The 20,595-nt window shown below is 39.7% G+C and overlaps 1 protein-coding gene across 1 annotated transcript in view; it reads right to left on the bottom strand.

Annotated features, from left to right (window-relative positions):
- Window positions 1-20,595, bottom strand: part of dhrs11a (dehydrogenase/reductase 11a) — an 80,044-nt gene that overhangs the window by 6,801 nt on the left and 52,648 nt on the right. The window contains exons 3-6 of the mRNA XM_059655201.1: window positions 20,475-20,569; window positions 11,616-11,745; window positions 5,147-5,239; window positions 3,211-3,276 (exon numbers count right to left, since the gene is read on the bottom strand). Of these exons, the coding sequence (XP_059511184.1) occupies window positions 3,211-3,276; window positions 5,147-5,239; window positions 11,616-11,745; window positions 20,475-20,569 (384 nt within the window). The remainder of the gene's footprint in view (window positions 1-3,210; window positions 3,277-5,146; window positions 5,240-11,615; window positions 11,746-20,474; window positions 20,570-20,595) is intronic.

The raw sequence follows: 20,595 nt of genomic DNA, 5'->3' as shown, positions 1-20,595 counted from the left end.
CACATTGGCTGGCAAGTTTTTAAAAAGTGCCCAATGCACCATGATCTAGGGCTTTAAGATATACAGTAAAAGCAAAGGTCTCAATACTAACCACTGGTGAAAATCTTCTCCAGTTGTAAAAATATTGAACTATTACTTACCCTTTCTTGAAGTTCAACTAATTCCATACTATATTACTATTCCACGTGCTATAACTTTGCACACAGGCCTGTTCTGTGGCACTATACCAAATGTCTTTTGAAAGTTCACGTACACCACATCAACAGCAATGCTCTCAGTCTTCACGTTTACCTTGTAAAATAGCTCCAGAAAATTAAATATTTTTCCTCAAGAACTGCATTCTGGCTTTCCTTAATAAACTCTCGCCTGTCCAAATAACTGCATTTTTTTCCCCAAATTACTATTTCTAGAAGTTTCTCTAATGTTTTCCCACCATCTAAAATGAATTGACTGGTCAGTACTTATTGGGCTTATCTTTGTCTTTACTTGAACAACAGCATAACATTTGAAATTGTTCAGTGCTTTGCAGCACCTGAGTATCGAAGGAAGACTGAAACAAAAGTATAATGGCTAGTGCTTCTGCAATTTCCACTCACTTCCCTTTGGGAGTCCATGTCTCAATGTGTACTCTGTCCTCAAGCGCTTCGAAGTGAAGCCGGTGCAGATGCCCAGCCTCGAGGTGAAACCTGACATGGTCTGGACGCTAGCTGCTAGTATAGAACATAGAACAGTGCAGCACAGTAGGAAGAACTGTTATTCTGAACTTTGTATTTCTTCATTTTTCTAATTTGTTCCTACAATTTTGTACTTTTGTACCTAAGTTGGTGTGAAGGTTTGTAATGCTAGACTTATTTATTTTTCTCACTTTTGCCCCCCAAACAATTTGAATAAGAATCTCTACCTAGGTACATTTGTATCTAAGATGATGTCATAAGTGGTGACTTGTAAACTTTTCACTATACTCATGGTGAGTACACATGAGATAAGGCTAATTCTAATTCCTTGGGTACACCTCACCTAGTCCCAATGTCTTATCAACTTTAAGTGCAGACTGCTATCTAATAACAACACTGCTTCAATTTTAAACCCCTCTGGTGTCTGAATGATCTTCTTTATTATTACCAATAAGACGCTACCCATGGCAAAGATAAATGTAAAATATTCATTTAATATATCAGCCATGCTCCCTAGCTCCATGCAGAACTCCTTTTTTTGGTCAATTGGCCCAAGTCGTCCTCCTACCATTTACATTCCTATTGAAGGCCTTGGAGTCCATGTTACTTTTTTTTTGCCAGTTTTGTTTCATAATCCCTCCTTGATACTTTCCTGCCCCCAACCCAAACATTCTATGTTCAGCTTGTGTTCCAATTTTACCTTCTCCCGACAACTGTCATAAGGCCATTTTATAATCTTCTTTATCCTAATTTCTATATCATCTGTCATCCAGCAAACTCTGCATTTGTTTTCCCTATCTTTCCCTTTTCGGGGATATACTGAGTGTGCCCAAAATAACTCCTCTTTTCAAGTTAGTCCATGATCAGCTACCACATTTGTTTTTGAACAACATAACACTACAATTGTCCAGTCCTTTGACAACACCTGACACAATCCAAATCTGCCTATCTTAGACTAATTTATTTAACCCAGATCTACTCTTACCACATTGAAGCTGGCATTCCCACAGTTAATTAGGTTAATTGGTCTTACTCTGACTTGACCTTTGACCTTTCCTAAAGTCAGCCTAAATCCTGTGATATAACCATCACTATCCCATAGATGTCTCCCTAGGCCACTCTATCCACATCAATTCCAAGTAACAAGTCAAACAGACCTCTTTCCACGTTGGACAGGAATAATGCTGGAGGAAATTTTCTTGAAATCGTGTATGAACAATTCCTTCTCAGCCTTTTCAATGATGAACCATTCAAATAAAGACTGAGATAGTAAAAGCCACCATTATAAAACTACTCTATACTATTTGAAACTTCCTACAATTTCCTTGAAAACTTGATCCTCAACATTCTTCTCATTAACTGGAATCGCAAAAACCCTTTTGTTCCTCAACTCCAGCCAAACCAATTCTGTCTTTGATCCTTCTGGGACACCCTCTCCTTCCAGCACAGTAATGTTCTCCCCAAATGAGTCCCACCAGCCTTACTCCTTTCCTTCCTTTTCTACCTTTCCTTAACAGCTTATATTCAGAATATTTAGCGTTCTGACCTACCGCTCCTTATACAACTCTGTTATACGCGCAACATCTCAAAGCCAGGAGGCAATCTGTACCTAAAACACAATCTATTTTAATACACACTTGCATTTACGTGCATGCATAATAACTGATTTAGATGGTACGATTGCCTAAACCCTAAACTTTCTCAGCTCTAAACATTTCTAAGACTTACTATCCATTCTAGAAGACCACCAGCAAAATTGCCCTACAAAGAATTCAGTCCTGTACAACCTACCTGGCTTATACAGGTCCCACCTTCCCTGCGGCAGGTTCCAACATCTAAAGAATTTAAAGCCTCTCTCTCCTGCACTATCTTTCCAACCTCATGCATTTTATTTTTAGTTCTGTACTCTTTTTGCATGGCACTAAGTGTGATTCAGTATTTACTACTTTTGAAGTCTTGCTTGGCAATTTCTTTTAATTTATCTCTCTGACTACAGAATCATGTTCCTTTTCCTAGATATGTAAATGGCATTGACATGTGATGAGACTTGTGGCTCTTCATCCTCTCCCTTCAGGGTTCTACAGCCAGTGACATCCTTGATTATATCCCTGTGTTACTTCAACACAATTAGATAGTTCGGGTTTCAGTTCTTCCTTTGACTAACAGATTTGCTTATGAGCAAAACCACACAAAGACACCATGTGACAATTTAAGATTTTAATGTGATTACGGCTAATCTGCAACTTATACATGCCTTAGCCCCAAATTACATTACAACTTAAGGCAATGTAAAATCCAAAAATGTCTGCCTAAGATTTCAACTATATTTCCAGTCATCTTGTACAAACATTGTTACAGCTTAACATAGGTTTCTCTTGTGAACCACCTTGACACATTTTCCACCTTAAATGCAACAAAAGGTGCCTTCACTGTTTAAAAAAAAATGGAGTGACTGAAATAACCGCAGAAGGAAATCTCACCAAAAGTCAAGTTGTGCAATGGAATACCCATAACTAGTCAACGGATTGTTACTTGCCTGAACATGAGAAGGTGCACTCAAGATGTAAACAACAGCACTGGCCAAATCCTCTGCTTTCAGACACTAGGTGAAAGAACACAGGTTGTCAGGTAAAGCTAGATACATAATAGAAACAATGCAAAAATACAGAATTAAGTGTAACAAATACAAAGTGTTTCTTAAAGGAAAGAGGCATTAACTTTTGATACATAAAGCAATGCAGGACTGTTTGGGAGACGGCAGAACAGGACAATTTATTTGTGTTGCTCTAGCACTGAGGGACTGAACTGCCTCTTATTGTGCTGTAAACTTGAACGTTTTTCAATTTATTTGATAATCACAAATAATTTTGCTCAATATGGACAGTTAACATGTTTATCAAGGGATATATCATCTGTATTCTATCTTGTTCCATGGCACCATTGTCATTTCCAAGATAGGAAGATTGTGGTTACAGTTTCTGCAATTTGCACCCTCACTTTCCCCAGTTATCTAGATGCATCCCAAATGGACTGAGTGCCATTTTCATTTTGAGGAATGCAAGATTTAAACACATGATTCTTTATTTTAACCCTGTCCAATATTAGCTGCTACCTTCTCATTTACTGATACATTGGAAAGGAGGACGCTGCTAGTGAAGACAAACAAATTATTGACTGAACATCAGCCATACCCTCTGGCTACATAGGAATTTCTTCTTTGGTCCTAGTTGTCCCCACCATCCCTTGATCTGCTGTTCTTCTATACATATTTACAAATGACTTTCTCTTATTCTCTTTCAAGTCTACACAGTATTGCCTACATTCAGCTCAGCTCTCTACAATAATATGAAACCTATATTTGTCATCAGCATTCTTTTTCTGTTTCTTTTCTTCTCAATGTTGTTAGTTATCCAGGAAACCAGCTTTGGATGCCCTTCCTTTTCCTTATAGGTTGTGCTTTATCTGTCGCTGAATCATCTTCTGGTTAAATACTTATTGTTGAATTATTTGTTTTTCCTACCAACTTCGGATTCTAATTCACCTAGGCCAGATCCTTTAACATATTGAAGCTCCCCTTTAAGTATTCTAGCATTCTTCTCCATAACCACTGTAAGCCTAATTATAATCACTGCTCCCAAATGGATTCCTCAATATACAGTTATTTTCCCCAATACAAGATCCAGCACAAATCTGTGTGTTGGAAACAAACTGGTCAACACCTATTTTGATTCATAACTGGAAATCAGGTATCAGGCCATGCTGATGTACTCTGTTTAGAAGATACTATTGAACCTCCAGTGGTCCTGGCCATTGTAAATGAGACATTTCTTTGAAGTGAGACTCAGGAATAAATTTGGAAACTCTCTTGTTTACTGATTATAGTGTAATATAATTGCAACATGGACCTGGTCTTGTGACACACATTTATAACATTATATAGCACAAAATGATCACCCATTTTGTAAATCTAAATACTTGTTTTAAGTCCAAGTGTGCACTAGTTAAGGTACATACAATCTACAGCAAAAAAAACTGAATACTCACCCAACTGGTGCTTGGCTGTGCTTATGCTCTGCAGAGATGCGTCACATTTTAATTACCTCTATTATTTGTTCTATATCCTTCACTGTCTTTGTCCCTTATGTATACATTAAGCCTGCCTTTAAATTTTGTTTTAATACTGTCTGTTCTAACGGGTTTAGTGGCAACACATTCTATTTTTCCTTGGATCTACGTCCATACATTTTTCTTCACGTCAGATGCATGGGAATGAAAAATTTATTAAGATATATGTAGCATTTGAATCAAGGTTAGGCTTTGTTTCTCTCCTTCCTTCCAGGTTTTCAGATCACTTCATACCCTAAGCATCTAAACAGACCTCATTTAGACTCAAATACTTACAATAGTGACCAGGAAATTAGCAGCTAAGACATGCACAAGAATTTATTTACACAACAGTTCAGCTTCCATACCTCAAGGTTCTCATACGTTGCTGCAGCTTTTTCTGGATCATTGTTATAAAGTCTAAATGCAAACTCCGTTTCCACCAGTCCTGGAGATACAGACTGTAGAGGACAGAAGGCAAAGTTACAACATCAGCTTGCATTTATATATAGCACTTATAATGCAAAACAAATCAATGCTCCACAGGAGTATTATCAAAGAACAAAACAGTAACATGGACTACATGTTACATGCCAGACTAGCAGCATTTGTTGTTTCTTTAATTTGACAATTACAGGAGTCACTCAAGTTGAAAAACCAAGAACTTTCTTTAACTAATGACAACAGAATGGTTTGAGAGAGGTACAATGCCTATTCCTAGGTCCGTGTCAGCAAAAAAAAAAGTTAACTGTCTTCTGTAAAAAGGAAAACACCAAAGATACCCCTTTTAGCTTTGAGCAAAAAAGAGTTACGAAAGCAAAGGTCCTCCAATATGTTTGTCCATAAAAGGATACTAGTCACTTTATTCCCTAACCACCTAGGTCCAGTATAATGCTTACTGCTCAAGACCAACCACTGATAATAAGGGGAGACGGGGAGAATGTTTGGGGGTTCAGAGTGGGAAACTCTGAAGTACAGTTTAACAGGAGGATGTATTTTAAATTTTTTGCAAGCCTGGACTTGTGATGACAGCCAACAAGCAAAGGGAAGAAAAGGAGAGAATGCACTTTGGTTGGACAGGATGAGCAAGGAGAAATAGGACCTCAAAAGGGTAAAGGTCACAGGATTGCTACCAGTGCCACTTGCTGTCAGAGCAGTAATTAGCAGGAAACATCCGATGAATACATGGCTGGAGAAATGGTACAAAGATGAAGGATTCAGATTCCTGGTGCAGTGGGACTGGTTCTGGCAGATACAGCACCAGCACGATCTAAATGGTTTGCACCTGGGCAGAACCAAACCTAGTGTCCAAAGGGATAGATTTGAAAGTGCAGTTGGGGAGGGTTTAAACTAAAATGATGGGGCAGGGAGGTGGGGGGGGGGGGGGTTGCATCTCTAAACAGGAAGACAAATGACAAGGTAATAAGGACTAAAACTAAAGACAGAATGAGAAATAAGAAAAGGTAATATGCAGAGAATTCAAGGGTTAGAATCAAATAGAACAAAGAATGCTAAAAAAGACATACCTTATGGAGCAACTTTCACAGTAAAGTGAATTGATTAGTTGTGCAATTAGATCTAAAAAGGTATAACAGAAGTGATTACAGAAATGTGCTGTATAGTTACCAGAAACTGGAAATGAATATCCCAGGGTTTTCAGTTTTTATAAATGGCAGACAAAAAGTAAAAGTTGGGGCGACACTGCTGATTAAAAAGGAAATTAATGTGATTGTGAGGAAGAATATTATCTTTAGTGAAGTAGAATCTGTATGGTTGAGCTGAGAAACACTAGGGGGCAGAAAATTGTAATGGGGGTTGTACGTAGACCCCAAACTGCAGCAGTAATATTGAAGAAGGCATTAAACAGGAAATTAGGATACAAGTAATAAAGGAAGGCTGTAATTATAAGAGACTTCAATCTGCACACAGATTGGGCAAATCAAACCAGAAGCTAACTGGAAAGGAGGAATTCTTGGAGTGTATAGAAGCAGCGCAGTGACTTAGTTGTTAGCACTATTACCTCACAGCACCAAGAACTCCAGTTCAATTCTAGCCTAGAATGGCTGTATGGCGTTTGCATGCTCTCCCCACGTCTGCATGGGTTTTCTCCAGGTGCTCCAGCTTCCTCCCACAGTCCAAAAGATGTGTATGTAGGTTAGGTGGACTGGCCACACTGAAATAGTCTATAGTGTTCAGGGATGAGTAGACTAAATAGATCAGCCATGGTAAATGTGATCGGGTTCAGAGGGCTGACGCGGACTCGTTGGGCGGAATGGCCTCCTTCTGCACTGTAGGGGCTCTGCAATAGCTTTATGCATCAACAGACTGAAGAACCAAAGAGGGAAAAGGTCATCCTCGATTGGGTACTGTTTAACGAGGAATGAATAATAGACAATCCAGTTATAATTGGAACCTTGGGGGGCGGGGGGGGGACAAAAAAGAGAGACTATAATACGATGAATTCTTCATTCAGATGTAGAGTGATGCAGCTGTTTGAGACTGGGGTCCTGATTTTAAATAAAGGAAATTACAATGGTATGAGGCATGAACTGTGCTTAAAAACTTAACATGTCTGGCAGTATCTGTGGCCAGAAAGCAGAGTTAAGATTTTGAATCTAATAATCAGTCTTCAGAACTGCCCAATTTCTTCAGCAATTCCAGTTTTGTTATTTCAGATCTTCAGTATCCACAGTTCTTTGTTTTGTTTACAAAACTTGGGGATTGTTATTTAAAAGGGTGACAGTAGATAGGGAATGGCATACATTGAAAGAGTGCACAGTCAAACTGTAGAAGTTATTAATTCCAGTCTGGCATAAAAATGGAAAGCATGGTTAAATCATGACTAACAAGGGACATAAGTGATAGTATTAAATCCAAGGAAGAGGCAAACAAATTGGCTAAACAAAAGAAAAACCAACATCAGGCCTGAGAATTAGGAACAGTTGAGACTTCAGCATAAGGAGAGAAAGAGGTGATTAAAAGTCAACAGAGAATAGGGAAAGATGTTCAATCTACTGAGGGAGTGTACCGAATGTCTCCCAGAGTTATTCCTGGGATTGTGCAGTTGACATACAGGGAGGGACTGGCTCAGTTAGACTAAGGGCAGATCTCATAGGAACCTATAAAATTCTAAACAGGATTAGACACGGTAGAAGCAGGAAGGATGTTCTTGATAACTGGGAAGTCCAGAACCAGTACTCACATTCTAAGCATCAGGGGTAGGCCTGTAAGGACAGAAAGGAGTAGAAATTTCTTCACCAAGAGACTAGTGAGCCTGTGGAATACTCAGTGACCGGAAACTGTTGAGGTCAAAGCATTGAAGACTTTCAAGAAAGATGTATATATATTCCTTTGCACTGAAAGGATTCAAAAGATATGCAGAGGAAGCAGGAATGGGATACTGAATTGGGTGATTAGCCACAGTCATACTGAATAGCTGAACAGGTTCAATGGCCTATATTTTATGTTTTCAAGTAAGAGAATGGTTTGGATTAGGGAGAAATAGATCATAGGTGTGGGAAAGGGGACTGGTTGGCAGAGAGCTGGAAGGTAAACAGCGGGAGTCAAATAATCGTGATGATGGAAGCAGTAAGTTTGTTAGAAGTGCGGAAAGTGAAACAGTTTTAAATGCATTCCTCTGTTGAATCACTATATCTTATTGTCATTTACCTACTGGAATTTAAAAGCCTCAGAAAATCTACCAAAAAATGAGTAAATGCATTTTACAAAAGGTCATAAAAATGACAGTATGCTGCCTTAGATGATTTTACTGGCTGCCCTACCTACTGAACAGGTTGGCCTCAACCACTGCCAGTCCATCTCCCACCCAATTAAAATTGGGGAAGACGAGTTAGAAATTATTCATTCTTCAAATTCTCACCAGCACCCAATACCCCTGTTCGCAGGATTAAATACTACTCCACAACCTCAGGATCTGAAAAACAGATCAGAATTGACATTTGTGTCTATTGCCTATTGCATTAGAGTAGATTAAATCGTCAGCCAAGACTGCTCACAGTTCAACACAATCATGGGTCATCTTAATTCTTAAATCACTTCCAATACCAGTATTATCAAAAGAAATGAAGAACACGTTAAAGGAAGAGGATAATTTAAAATATGTATAATATGACTGAAGATATTTATCTTATAAAGTGACTAGCATCATCAAAAGGTTTCAACAACCAGGAAGCAAATGGCTGGCTGGTTAAATTTGTTGAGTCAGACATGGTGAATTTTCCCCTTTCCGCACCCAAGTGTACAGACAGGTGTTTAAAACGTGACCCCAACATCCAAGATTACTCAATATGCCAAATCAGCACAAGACCGGACAGGAAGCACAGGCAGGTTTCTATCACACACCTCAACATTAGCACCCTTGGTCACCAGAAGTCACTGTCTGGCATTATCTGGATCCTAAACACTGCAATTGAGGCATCCTCCTTGAGAAATTTAACAGTGAGAAGAAAAGTAGTATTTTCCTGCTGTGAGTTGGGAATGCAAATGGAGAAACACCCTATAGTCTCCGAGCCCAGCATGTTACCCTGATTTCCCAAATCAGTAAACTTGCCATCACCTTTCTTGCTGGACAAGAAAGCTGGTAATTAGGGAGGTGGCAAGTGGTAGCCCTTAACAGCCCATTCATTAGCCACTTACAGTAAAACTTTAATTGGTGGCAGGTTCAGAAGTTTGTCCATGGAATTTCACGCCTAGAACTTAATTGGCAAGGTAGTAGAAAGGGCACAAGTGCCTTGCCACAATCAAGTCTACATGGACCTCAGTAAGGCACTCAACAAGATTCTGCATGGTAGACTGGTTAGCAAGGTCAGACCACATGGAATACAGGGAGAACTAGCCATTTTGATACAAAATTGACTCAAAGGTAGGAGACAGTAGGAGGATTGCTTTCGTTGGTGTTCCACAGGGATCGGTGTTGGGTCCACTGCTTTTGTCATTTACATAAATTGTCTAGATGTGAACAGAGGAGGCACGGTTAGTAAATTTGCAGATGACACAAAATCACAGGTGTAGTGGACAAAGATGATTGCCGCAGTATACAACAGGATGTTGATCGGGTGGGCCGAGGAATGGCATATGAAATTTAATCTAGATAAAACGTAAGGCGCTACGTTATGGTAGAGCAAATCTACCATAGAGGCAGGTCCTATGCACTTAATGGTAAGGGTCCTGGGGAGTGTTGCCAAACAAGAGATCTTGGAGTGCAGGTTCATAATTGCTGGAAAGTGGAGTAGCAGGTAGACATGGTAGTGAAGATGGCATTTGGTATGCTTGCCTTTGTTGGTCAGTACATTGAGTATAGGAGTTGGGATGTCATGTTGTGGTGTACAGGACATTGGTTAGGCCACTTACGGAATATGCTGTTCATTTTTGGTCTCCTTGGTATAGGGAAGATGTTATAGAGTCATAACGTCATGCAACACGGAAACAGACCCTTCAGTCTAACCAGTCCATGCCAAATATAATCTCAAAGTAAGTTAACCCAACCTGCCTGCTCCTGGCCCATATCTCTTCAAACCTTTCCAATTAATACACTTATCCGAACGCCTCTTAAACATTCTCACTGCCCCCACATCCACCACTTACACATGCAAACCACCTCTAAAAAAATTTGCCCCTCATGTCTTTAAAAAAATCTCCTCTCATTTTAAAAATGTGCCCATGCCTTGAAAACCCCATTCTAGAGGAAAGACACGTATCAATGAGGGGTATAAATAGAATTAAAGTTCTATAAGGTCACCTCTCAACTTCCCATGCTCCAGTGAAAATAGTTTCAGCCTATCCACTTTTCATTTTAACTCAAACCTTCCATACCCAACAATATCCTGGGAAGTCTCTTCTGGACCATCTCCAACTTAAAAATATATCTTTCCTGTTACAGGGTGACCAGAACTGGACACAGTATTCCAGAAGAGGCCTCACCAATGTACTGTACAACTTGAACATGGCTTCCCAAGTCCTTTGTTGTTAAAGGGTTCGGAAAATATTTACAGGGATGTTGCCAGGTTTGGAGGGTTTGAGCTATAAAGAGAGGCTGAATAGGCTGGGGCTATTTTTCCTGGAACATCGGAGTCCAAAACTAGACAGCATTGGTTTAAGGTGAGAAGAAAAAGATTTAAAAGGGATGCAAGGGCAACTTTTTCATGCAGAGGTTGGTGCATATATGGAATGAACCACCAGAGGAAGTGGTGGGGGCTGATACCTTTTAAATGTTCTAATTGTATCTGGAGGGGTAAATGAATCGAACAGGTTTAGATGGATATGGGCCAAAGGCTGGCAAAATGAGAGTATATTAATTTAGGATAACTGGTTAGCATGGAAAAGTTGGACCAAAGGGTTTGTTTCCATGCTGCATCTTTCCGACTTCATAACTTGCCTAATTATTTCCCTTTTTGCCCATGCCAGGGAAAGGAAAATTCCACCCAGGTCTTTTTTTCAAATAACACAGACGAAGAATGTTCCACATTCAGCTTTATACACTTAACTGTTAACTGGATTAAGTTTACATGGCTGGTGACAGCACTCTGCAACCTCATACAAGTGGCCAATCCTCAAATTTAAAACTTGATATCGCAGGTCAGCAGCCTATTTGACTCTGGGTACGTCAAATGAGACGTCAATCATTCACCCTCTACCCACCTCCAGCAGAAAGTGATCAAATGCAACAAGTGGGACCCTGGCTAGTTATCCTTTTCCCAACCTCTACATTCCCATGCAAAGGTGTTAGCTGTTTTGAAAATAGCTGCAGTGTAATATTTCACCAATCTCAAAATGTCCCATGCATGAAGCCTCCTTTCATTTAGTTGGTGCAATTCTTACCGTGGCCCGTATGTGCGTCCGGGCTTCTCGAAGCTCTTGCCTTAACCCCTCAGTCAGGGCAGTTACTGCAAACTTTGTAGCTGCGTAGAAATGGGTTGCTGAGGATGGGACCACTCGGTGGCCACTCATACTAAAATGGCAAAAAGAGGGGAGAAAAGATGGAGTCAGGTCTACCACAGCACGTAAAGTGCCAAACAAATCTTATAGACAGGACCTGGATAAATATACATACCTACACAAGTCAATTGCATAAACATGGCTTCATTCCATGGAATGCAAAATGTACTAATAAAAAATTATATTTAAAATTACATTCAACAAAACAAAAATCAGCTGGTCAACCAGCATATTCAGACAGATAATTTCCTGAAATACTCAACTTTTTTTTAAATAGGTTTCAAGCGAAGGGACAAAGAAAAACAGAAAAAGCTGCATAACACTCGAAGAAATGGAGCACAAATTTGTCAACTTCTTTTTAAATATAAATAATGGTAGCTACCAAAGCCCAAGTAAATTGCAATGCAGACACATCTTGTAGATTACCTGCAACAGTATGGAATTGGCAACACCTCAACAGTCACAGTTAAGGTGCAGATTTACTTCAATTCTTTGGCCAAATGGACAATGCTTAGACTTCAACAAAAAGATGTTTGGCATTTTAATAGGAATTAGGGTTGTCTTGAGTTCTGTACTTACAGACAAAGTTGGATCTCTGCATTAACTTTTAAACTGCCAATCTTCCCCAGTTTTTGTGACTTTTATATACTCATTTCAAGTTCAAAACTATTAATTTGACATATTTCTAAACAACACTATTCCAATACAAGCATCTTACAGTGGGCTACCTCCTCTCCTCACACAAAGTGCAGTTTAAACACTGCGACATATCAGTTTTATTAATGTTCAAGGTAGTATGTGATATAAATGAGGTTGTTGGCTTGCTCGCCTTGGTACAGACATCACCATGCTAGGTAACTTCATCAATGCGGCCTCCAATGAAGCGATGCTGTTCTACTCCACTTGGTACTTATATGATCCACTCTGTTAAGTTGGGTTGTGACATTTCCAGTTCTGTTCTGCATAGGTTTGTATATGGAGTCTAATTCTACATGTTTATTGTTTCGTGTATGGGTTGAAAACCAGGCCTCTAGGAATTCCTGTGCATGTCTGTGGTTGGTTTGAGTTAGGACGGTCACAATGTCCCAGTTAAATTGATGGCCTTCATTGTTCAAGTGCACTGTGATGAGGGAAAGTTTGTCACGTCGTTTTGCTGTTAGCTGGCTTTCATGTATCCAGACGGCTAGTTTCCTTCCAGTCTGGCCGACGTAATGTTTGTTGCAGTCATTACAAGGTATTTTGTAAACTACGTTGGTCCTACATGTTACCGGAATGGGTTCTTTGGTCCTCGAGTGTTTGGAGTATGGCTGGGGGTTTATGCCCTGCCACGATTCCTAGTAATCGTAGGAGACTTGTTGTCAGTTCTGATATGTTCTTGACATGGGCCACTTCTACAGACTACCCGAAGTCCATCGGCCAGACATCCTCCTCAGACCCCTTGTCTCCCTACAAGGCAGACCTGCACCCAAACTGGCCAAGGACCTACGACAACTTCATCCACAACCTGAACTATAAATCTTCAATACAAATATTGAAAGCTGTGCACACTGCCTCAAAAATTACCAGGTACCAATTGCATTATCACTTGGACCTATACAGAGGTCAGTTTTTAAAAATCAGTGATGGCGAGGTGCTGGTGTTGGACTGGGTGGACAAGGTCAAAAGTCACATGACACCAGGTTATAGTCCAACAAGTCTATTTGGAATCACCTAACAAAGGGGATAAGCTCCAAAAGCTTATGATTTTAAATAAACTTGGACTATAACCTGTTTCATGTGATTTCTAACTTTAAAAATCAGTGACAGTATCATTTTAGTGTACAATTTCTCTCACCAGGGTCCGTAATTGTAGACAAATAGCCTCATGGTGTTCTTGAATTCTACATTTAAATACCACAAAAAGCAGACACCAAAATTATAGAATCAGAAACCGTACATCAGCCATTCATCCCTCCCCCCCCCCCCCCCCACCCCCACCCACCTTACCCTATCCCTGCATTTTCCATGGCCAATCCACCTAACTTGTGCATCTTTGGACTGTGGCGAGAAACCAGAGCCACCGGAGGAAATCCACAGACACGGGGAGGTTGTGCAGACTCCACACACCGGAGGTTAGAATTGAACCCGAATCCCTGGCACTGAGAGGCAGCAGTGCTAACCACTGACCCACCATGCTCCCCTTATTATAGTGACATTGTCTGATAATGAACAGCACAAAAAATAAAACTATTTTGTTACAGCGGGAAGGAGGAATTGGCTCACAATAAACAAGAAAAACAGATTTCAAGAAGATGCTCCAAACTGTTAAGTAGTAACAAAACTTCTTTGAATGATCTGTCACAAAATGGATTATTTCAAATAATAATTCACAACAGTGGTGAGCTTGGATTTGTGCTGATTGATACATTGTACAATGCATCAGACTTTAAAAATAAAAGAAAACTCCACCTTAAGACATTAACAGCAGTTGACCTTTCCCATTAGGCACAACCACTTCATTTTATAGTTTGTAGCCACGGGTCTGGAAATACTTTCCGGAGTAAATCACTGAGGTACCATTTGGGTACTTTCAGTACATACACACACATCTTTGAAGGTCAAAGCACGTGCAAAGCTGCATTGCGGCAAAATTATTTGTTTCCTGTCTTGCAGCATAATAAACCAAAACTCAGTCAATATTATTTCATGAGTCAATATCTAATCCTGATTATCATTCTCAAATCCAGGTTATGGATACACTTTGCATGTAGTTGAGAGGCACACCAGATTGTAATTTTGTTTTGCTCCTTTAACTGGGAGTACTGTGTAATGAAAGCAGCAAAGAGAATGTCTAGTTTTGTGACACGTTTCAAGGTGCTTTAAAATGTGCTTTCAAACTGAACTCAACATCAAGAAAAATGATGACAGCAGATTCGGTAAGGGAGAAAATAAGAGTAGAAATGGCTGGAAAAGCTCAATTCTGAGACACAGCCACCAGACCCGAAACATTAACTCTGATTTCTCTCCATAGATGCTGCCAGAGCTGGTGAGCTTTTCCAGCAAATTCTGTTTTCATTTCTGTTTCTGGATTTCCAGCATCCACAATTCTTCCATTTTTTTTGGCTTGGAAATTTTTTAGATAGGTTGTAAGCACTGTTTTAAACAAGGTTAGAGAGACAGATGTACAAGAAAGAATTTCAATCCTTAGGATGCTGACACCTCATCACCACATTAACGGAGTGACTTAAAACCAGAATCATACAGAGGGCGGGTATCTGGGACGATTCTAGAGGAGGATGAAGCTTCAGCCTGATGAGAACTCTTCAGATTGCCATTCTCCTCTGAACGAGTTCAGCTGGATTAAGAAAGCTGGGGCAACTTCCCGACTTCCAGAACTAAACTGTAATTGGAGGAGTTGGGGCAGGATCAATTATGTCCTTGGACCTTGGCCTGCTTATTTAAAGGAAGACCCTTTCTGGTTTAGACAGTTGATTTAGTTGCCCAGAGAAGACTGGAAACTATGGGTTTGGATGGGATCATACCGGTTGTATTTTAATTATTTATTTGCCTAGAATCTGCAGTACAGGTTAACTTAAAATTCGCTTCCCCGCGATAGCCATGTTTTATCTACAGGTACACAATATGTCTTATTCTGACTTTTAAGGCAAAAGTGAAAAGAAATGAAGGGGAAGGGTCAGAATTTTTCTTCCAATAGGTTTCAGCTCCTTTTGTTCTGATAAATGGGTCTCTGCTAAATTAAAGCTTATTCAGAAGCAATTTGATGAAGCTAAAGACTGATCCTTTAATAACATTTAATCCAGTCATTTTAAAGATGTCGAGAGTGTTACGTCACTTCAAAACTCCTAGAAAGTTAAGTTAGTGCCAGAAGAGAGAGAATAACTGATTCAAAACAATGATATAACAGAGCAATGTTTAAATGAGTGTTGTTTGAGGTGATTAAAAACAATTCACAAATTAAAATTATTCTCAGTGCAACATCTTGAGGCTCAGAGTGCACACTATCATAAATATGCAGCACTTTGTAATCTTGTTTCTTTTTAACTTTTATATAAGCCATTCAACAACAAAAACATTGCTAAGTAAAAAAACATCCAGCCCAGAGAGTGTGACAGGACAACGTTGCTGAGCTATACTGCAAACACATTTTTAAAAAACTTGGAAGAGAACATACATACTAAATACAATGTCCGATAGCACCATGCTTTAGAAACAGAAAATTAGCAGGGACAGGCTACTCAATAATAATCACGGCTGGTACTTCATCTTAACACCATACTCACATGATGTCCAATTGCCCACAACACGTTTACCTTCTACAAGTGTATTTTGTTCCTGAATATACTCAATAACCTTGTCTTGACAGCCTTTTATGGAGGAGAATTCTACAGGCTGATTACTGAGTGAAGAAAGTTCACCTCATCTCAGTACAAAACGGTCTTCCATTTATTCAGAGACCACACCTCTGGTTCTGCACCCCCCCAGTGAAAACATCATCCCTGCATCCAGACTGCCAACTCTAACTGAATTTTATATATTCCATCGATATCCCTCTCATTCTTCCAAACTCCAGTAGATTATAGCCTAGTCGGCGGAATCTCTCTTCACAGGGCAAATCTGCCACCCTAGAATCCCACCAGTCTGGTGAACCTTTGCAGGGCTTCCTTTGTGGTACATCTTTTCTTACATCAGGAGACCAAAACTGCAGGCATGGCCTTGCACATTTGCAGTATTACTTCTTTGCTCCTGTACATAAACCATCTTTCAAAAAAGGTCAATAAACCATTTGCCCTCTTACCTGCTGGCTGCACGTACATACTTGCTTTCAATGGTGCAAAAAGGCATCCAGGTCCCACTACGCAAAGTAAGCGCACAATCATCTATTTTTAAATACTTCAGCGTGAAAAAACAGACTGGCAGGGTAACAACTTTTCATTTATCCACATTTTACTGCACCTGCCATGTACTTGCTCACTCATTCAAAATGTTTAATTCGCCCTGAAGCTTCATTACATCCTCACAACTAGCTTTCCATTGCCAAACATGAAAGAGTTACCGTTGATTCTGTTATCCAAACTGTTATCATATTAAATAGGTGGGGCCCACAAGCATTGACCTCTGCAATACCTCACTTTTATTCCTTTCTGAATATGACCCATTTATTCCCACCATTTGCTGTCTGCTAAACAATTCTCAATCCATGTCAGTATGTTACTATCAATCATATGACCTTTGATTTTGCATATAAATCTCTAATGTAAAACCTTATCAAAGGTGCTCTGAAAATACAAATATCACACCACCTAGTTTTCTCTCATCTATTCTATGGGTCAGATTCTCAAAAACCTTTAGTAGGTTTCTCAATTACAATTTCCATTTCATGAATCCATGTTGACTTTGTATAATCCCACTGATATTTTCTAAATCCCATTATCACAAGCTTCATAATAGACTCCCATTTTTCTACTACTGATGCTAGACTGATTGGTCTGGAATTCCCACTTTTCTACCTCCCTCCTTTAAATCGTAGGGTTACATTTCCTACCCGCCAAGCTGCCAGGACTGTTACAGAATTTTGAAACATGAAAACTAACAGCCATTATTGCCACGCAGACGTCCTTTAGTAGCCAGAGTTGTAGATTATCAGACCCTGGTAATTTATTATCTTTCAGTCCATTAATTTCTCTAGTAGAGTTTTAAAACTCAAAGCTAATTTCCTTCAATTCTTCTATCCCAAACACTATGCATGATTGGTTTCTTGGCTCCTCATTGTGCCGGTCTGCAATCCCATCTTGCTTAACGTTCCTAAAATTCATCCATCACAGTATTATTGCTAATCTTGTAGATTAAAAGTCAACCATGACTACTGCAACATACTTATTACATGACTACCTCACCACCTTTGCTGTAAGGACTCCAGACAACTCCCATTAAAATTTTCCAATCCTTGTTCCTTGGTTCCACACAGATTCCACATTTAGACTTCCTGCGCCAGTATCGTTTCTGGCTATTACGTGGATTTCACATTTCACTGACAAAGCTATTCCACCATCTTTTCCAGTTTGGCTGTCCTTCCTAAAAATTAAATACCTAGTTCAGTTCCCAGCCTCAGTTACTCCACAGCCATATCTACATCATGTATTGTACTAGTTTACAATTAACAACTCTTAATTTACCTATCTTATTGTGAATGCTCCATGCATTCAGACATATTGCAGAATCCCCGCAGTGTAGTAACAGGCCATTCAGCCAATCAAGTCCACACTACCCTCCAAAGAGTATCGCACCCAGACCGCAACCTTTTACCCGACCCTTATAACCTTGCATTTCTCAAGGCTAATCCACCCACTGCTGTATACATCACTGGCCACAATGGGCAATTCGGCATGACTATGATCCATCGAACCAGCACATCTCTGGACTGTGGGAGGAAACTGGAATACCTGGAGGAAACCCATGCAGACAAGGGAAAACGTGCAAACTCCACACAGACAGTAGCTGGAGGGTAGAATCGTACTTGGGTCCTTTGTGCTGTGAAGCAGCAGTACTAACCAATGAACCATTGTGCCACCCTATTGTTCCCTTAGATTTGTCTCTAACATTTTTGCACTTTTTTGTATGCCAGCCCTAATTGCTGCTGGCACTGGTTTCCTCTGCCTTCCATTTTCGCTTTTTACTTTTCTACCTTGCGTTTCCACCTGTTTCCCTCACTTGTCTCCCTGTTCAGGTTCACATTCACTGGCTCTCTAGTTTAAACACCCACAGCACTTGCAAACAATTCAGTTTTGCTAGGGTACAGGTTTCCAGCGTGAACAGATCTCCTCTTCCCCACAATTGTTCTCAATGCTACATGAACCCAAACTCATCCCTCCAGCCACACATTCGTTCGGTCTATTCTTCAATTCCTGATCTGCAATCCTGAAATTACTACAGTTGAGATCCTGTTTTTTGATTTATGTCCAAACTATTGTTCTGCTTGCCTCTTTCTTCTTACAAACATCAATTGGCGCCGATATCGACTATGACCTCTGGCTATTCTCCCAATGATATCCTTGCTGCTGCCACTAGGGAAAAGAACACACCTGACTGATATTATTGCAGCAGTTGCAGAAATTGTGTGTTCTCTTGATGATAGAATTCCATCACACTCTTGCTCTCGAGCTCTTTCTTCCTCTCCTCTTGAGCAACGTAGCTACTGTCTGTGCCACAGACTTGGCTCTCACTGCATTCTATCTCCCCCAGCAATACCGAAAATTAAAAATCTGTTAAACAGTGATGGCTCCAGGAGATTACTGCACTACCTGCTAGGTATCTTATTACTCTAATAGTCTTTCTGCCTGTGTACTCTTTGCCAACAGAGCACCAACTTCACTGTACATGCTCTCCAGATACTCCACAGTAAATCCAGCTGTTGCTCCAGATCCAAAGCACAAGTTTGCCAAAAATTTTTCAGCTTTCTGCACACAAAATCACCCTGCATACTGAAAGTATTTCTGACTTCCCACATCTCACAGGAGTAACATCCCACCGGGTCAAGCTGCCTTGCTGCCCTAGTAACCTACAAGCTACTCTCTTACCGTTTATTTCCACTAGTTTAAAGATTAGAGAATATACACCAGAGATCTTACCTATTCCTTATGTTTTAAGCACAACCTAACCTAAACTAAACACCCATTTTTATTTTAATGACTGGACAACAGAAATACAGATCTGGTCTTGCTTACATAGATTGTAATTTCAGCCATCCAGGCTCCCACACCGATTTAATGAGTTTGTTTAATCTGTGATGTCACTTTTCAATTTTTTCCAAAACTCCCACTTCAGGCAGTTTTTCAGACTCTGATCCAGTGAATCTACACTTCTAGTTTTTCTTAAAATGTTTCCCAAAGCTAAAAATTTGCGCTCCCTTGTGCCACTTCAAGCCTTCCTGGTTCTCGTGTTGCTTCTGTACCATTTTTAAAACAAAACAAGCGCGAAGTTTTAATACAACTAAGGAAGCAGATTGCTCAACTATTTCAGAGGATAGATAAGACAGTCAAAAATATTATATGGGGCCAGATAACAGAAGGGTGGCAAAAGTTCCCACCCTGAAGGCAGTTGGTGAATCAATTCAGTTTTATTTAATAACGACAGACAACAGCTACATATAGCCACCAAATAACCATTTTTACTTCTATATTTTATTGAATTCAAGTTTTACCAACTTTCATAGTGGAATTAGAACTTGCATCCCTAAAACATCAACCTGGATCTCTGGTCTGCTAAATCTGTGACATTATTACACCACCTCTAGGTGAGTAAACTTGAAAGGACATTTGTGAAATTTTTATTGGATCACAATAAAAAAAATTGAAATGCTGAACCTGGTACCCTTTCCAGCAGTCAAGGATCAAATGGACCAATATTTTACCTAGTCTGTTCCATCTGCTATCCTATTCAGTGACATTTCTTTTAAAAAACAAAACCACATTCTTAAAAATTTTAGAATTTTGTTGCTTTAATATTGAAAATTTGGTCCTTAAGCAGCTTATCACAAACTGCTCAAATCAACCAAATAAACCAAAACAAAAATGAGGAAGGTTTACATCCCATGCAAAGCAACAATTCGATTCTTTGATGACTCTTCAGGAGAACTTTTTCTTTGAAGAAGCGACTCAAAAGTTAATCCAGTTTCTCTCCTTCCACTGCTGCAAGACCTGAATACTTCTGGCACATTTTGCTTTCATTTCAATTCAATTCCCTTACCTATTGATGTTAATAATGTGTCCATCATCAACATTTCGCATTTTCATCGACTGGTAGGCCTCTCTGGTGCAGATAGACATTGCTATCACGTTAACCTGAAATAAAGTAAGACAACATGACT

The sequence above is a fragment of the Stegostoma tigrinum genome, chromosome 27 (assembly GCF_030684315.1).
Source record: "Stegostoma tigrinum isolate sSteTig4 chromosome 27, sSteTig4.hap1, whole genome shotgun sequence".
In the NCBI taxonomy this organism is placed as follows: Eukaryota; Metazoa; Chordata; class Chondrichthyes; order Orectolobiformes; family Stegostomatidae; genus Stegostoma; species Stegostoma tigrinum.
The sequence above is the reverse complement of the archived record's forward strand: the minus strand, read 5'-3'. Positions and strand labels throughout refer to the sequence as shown.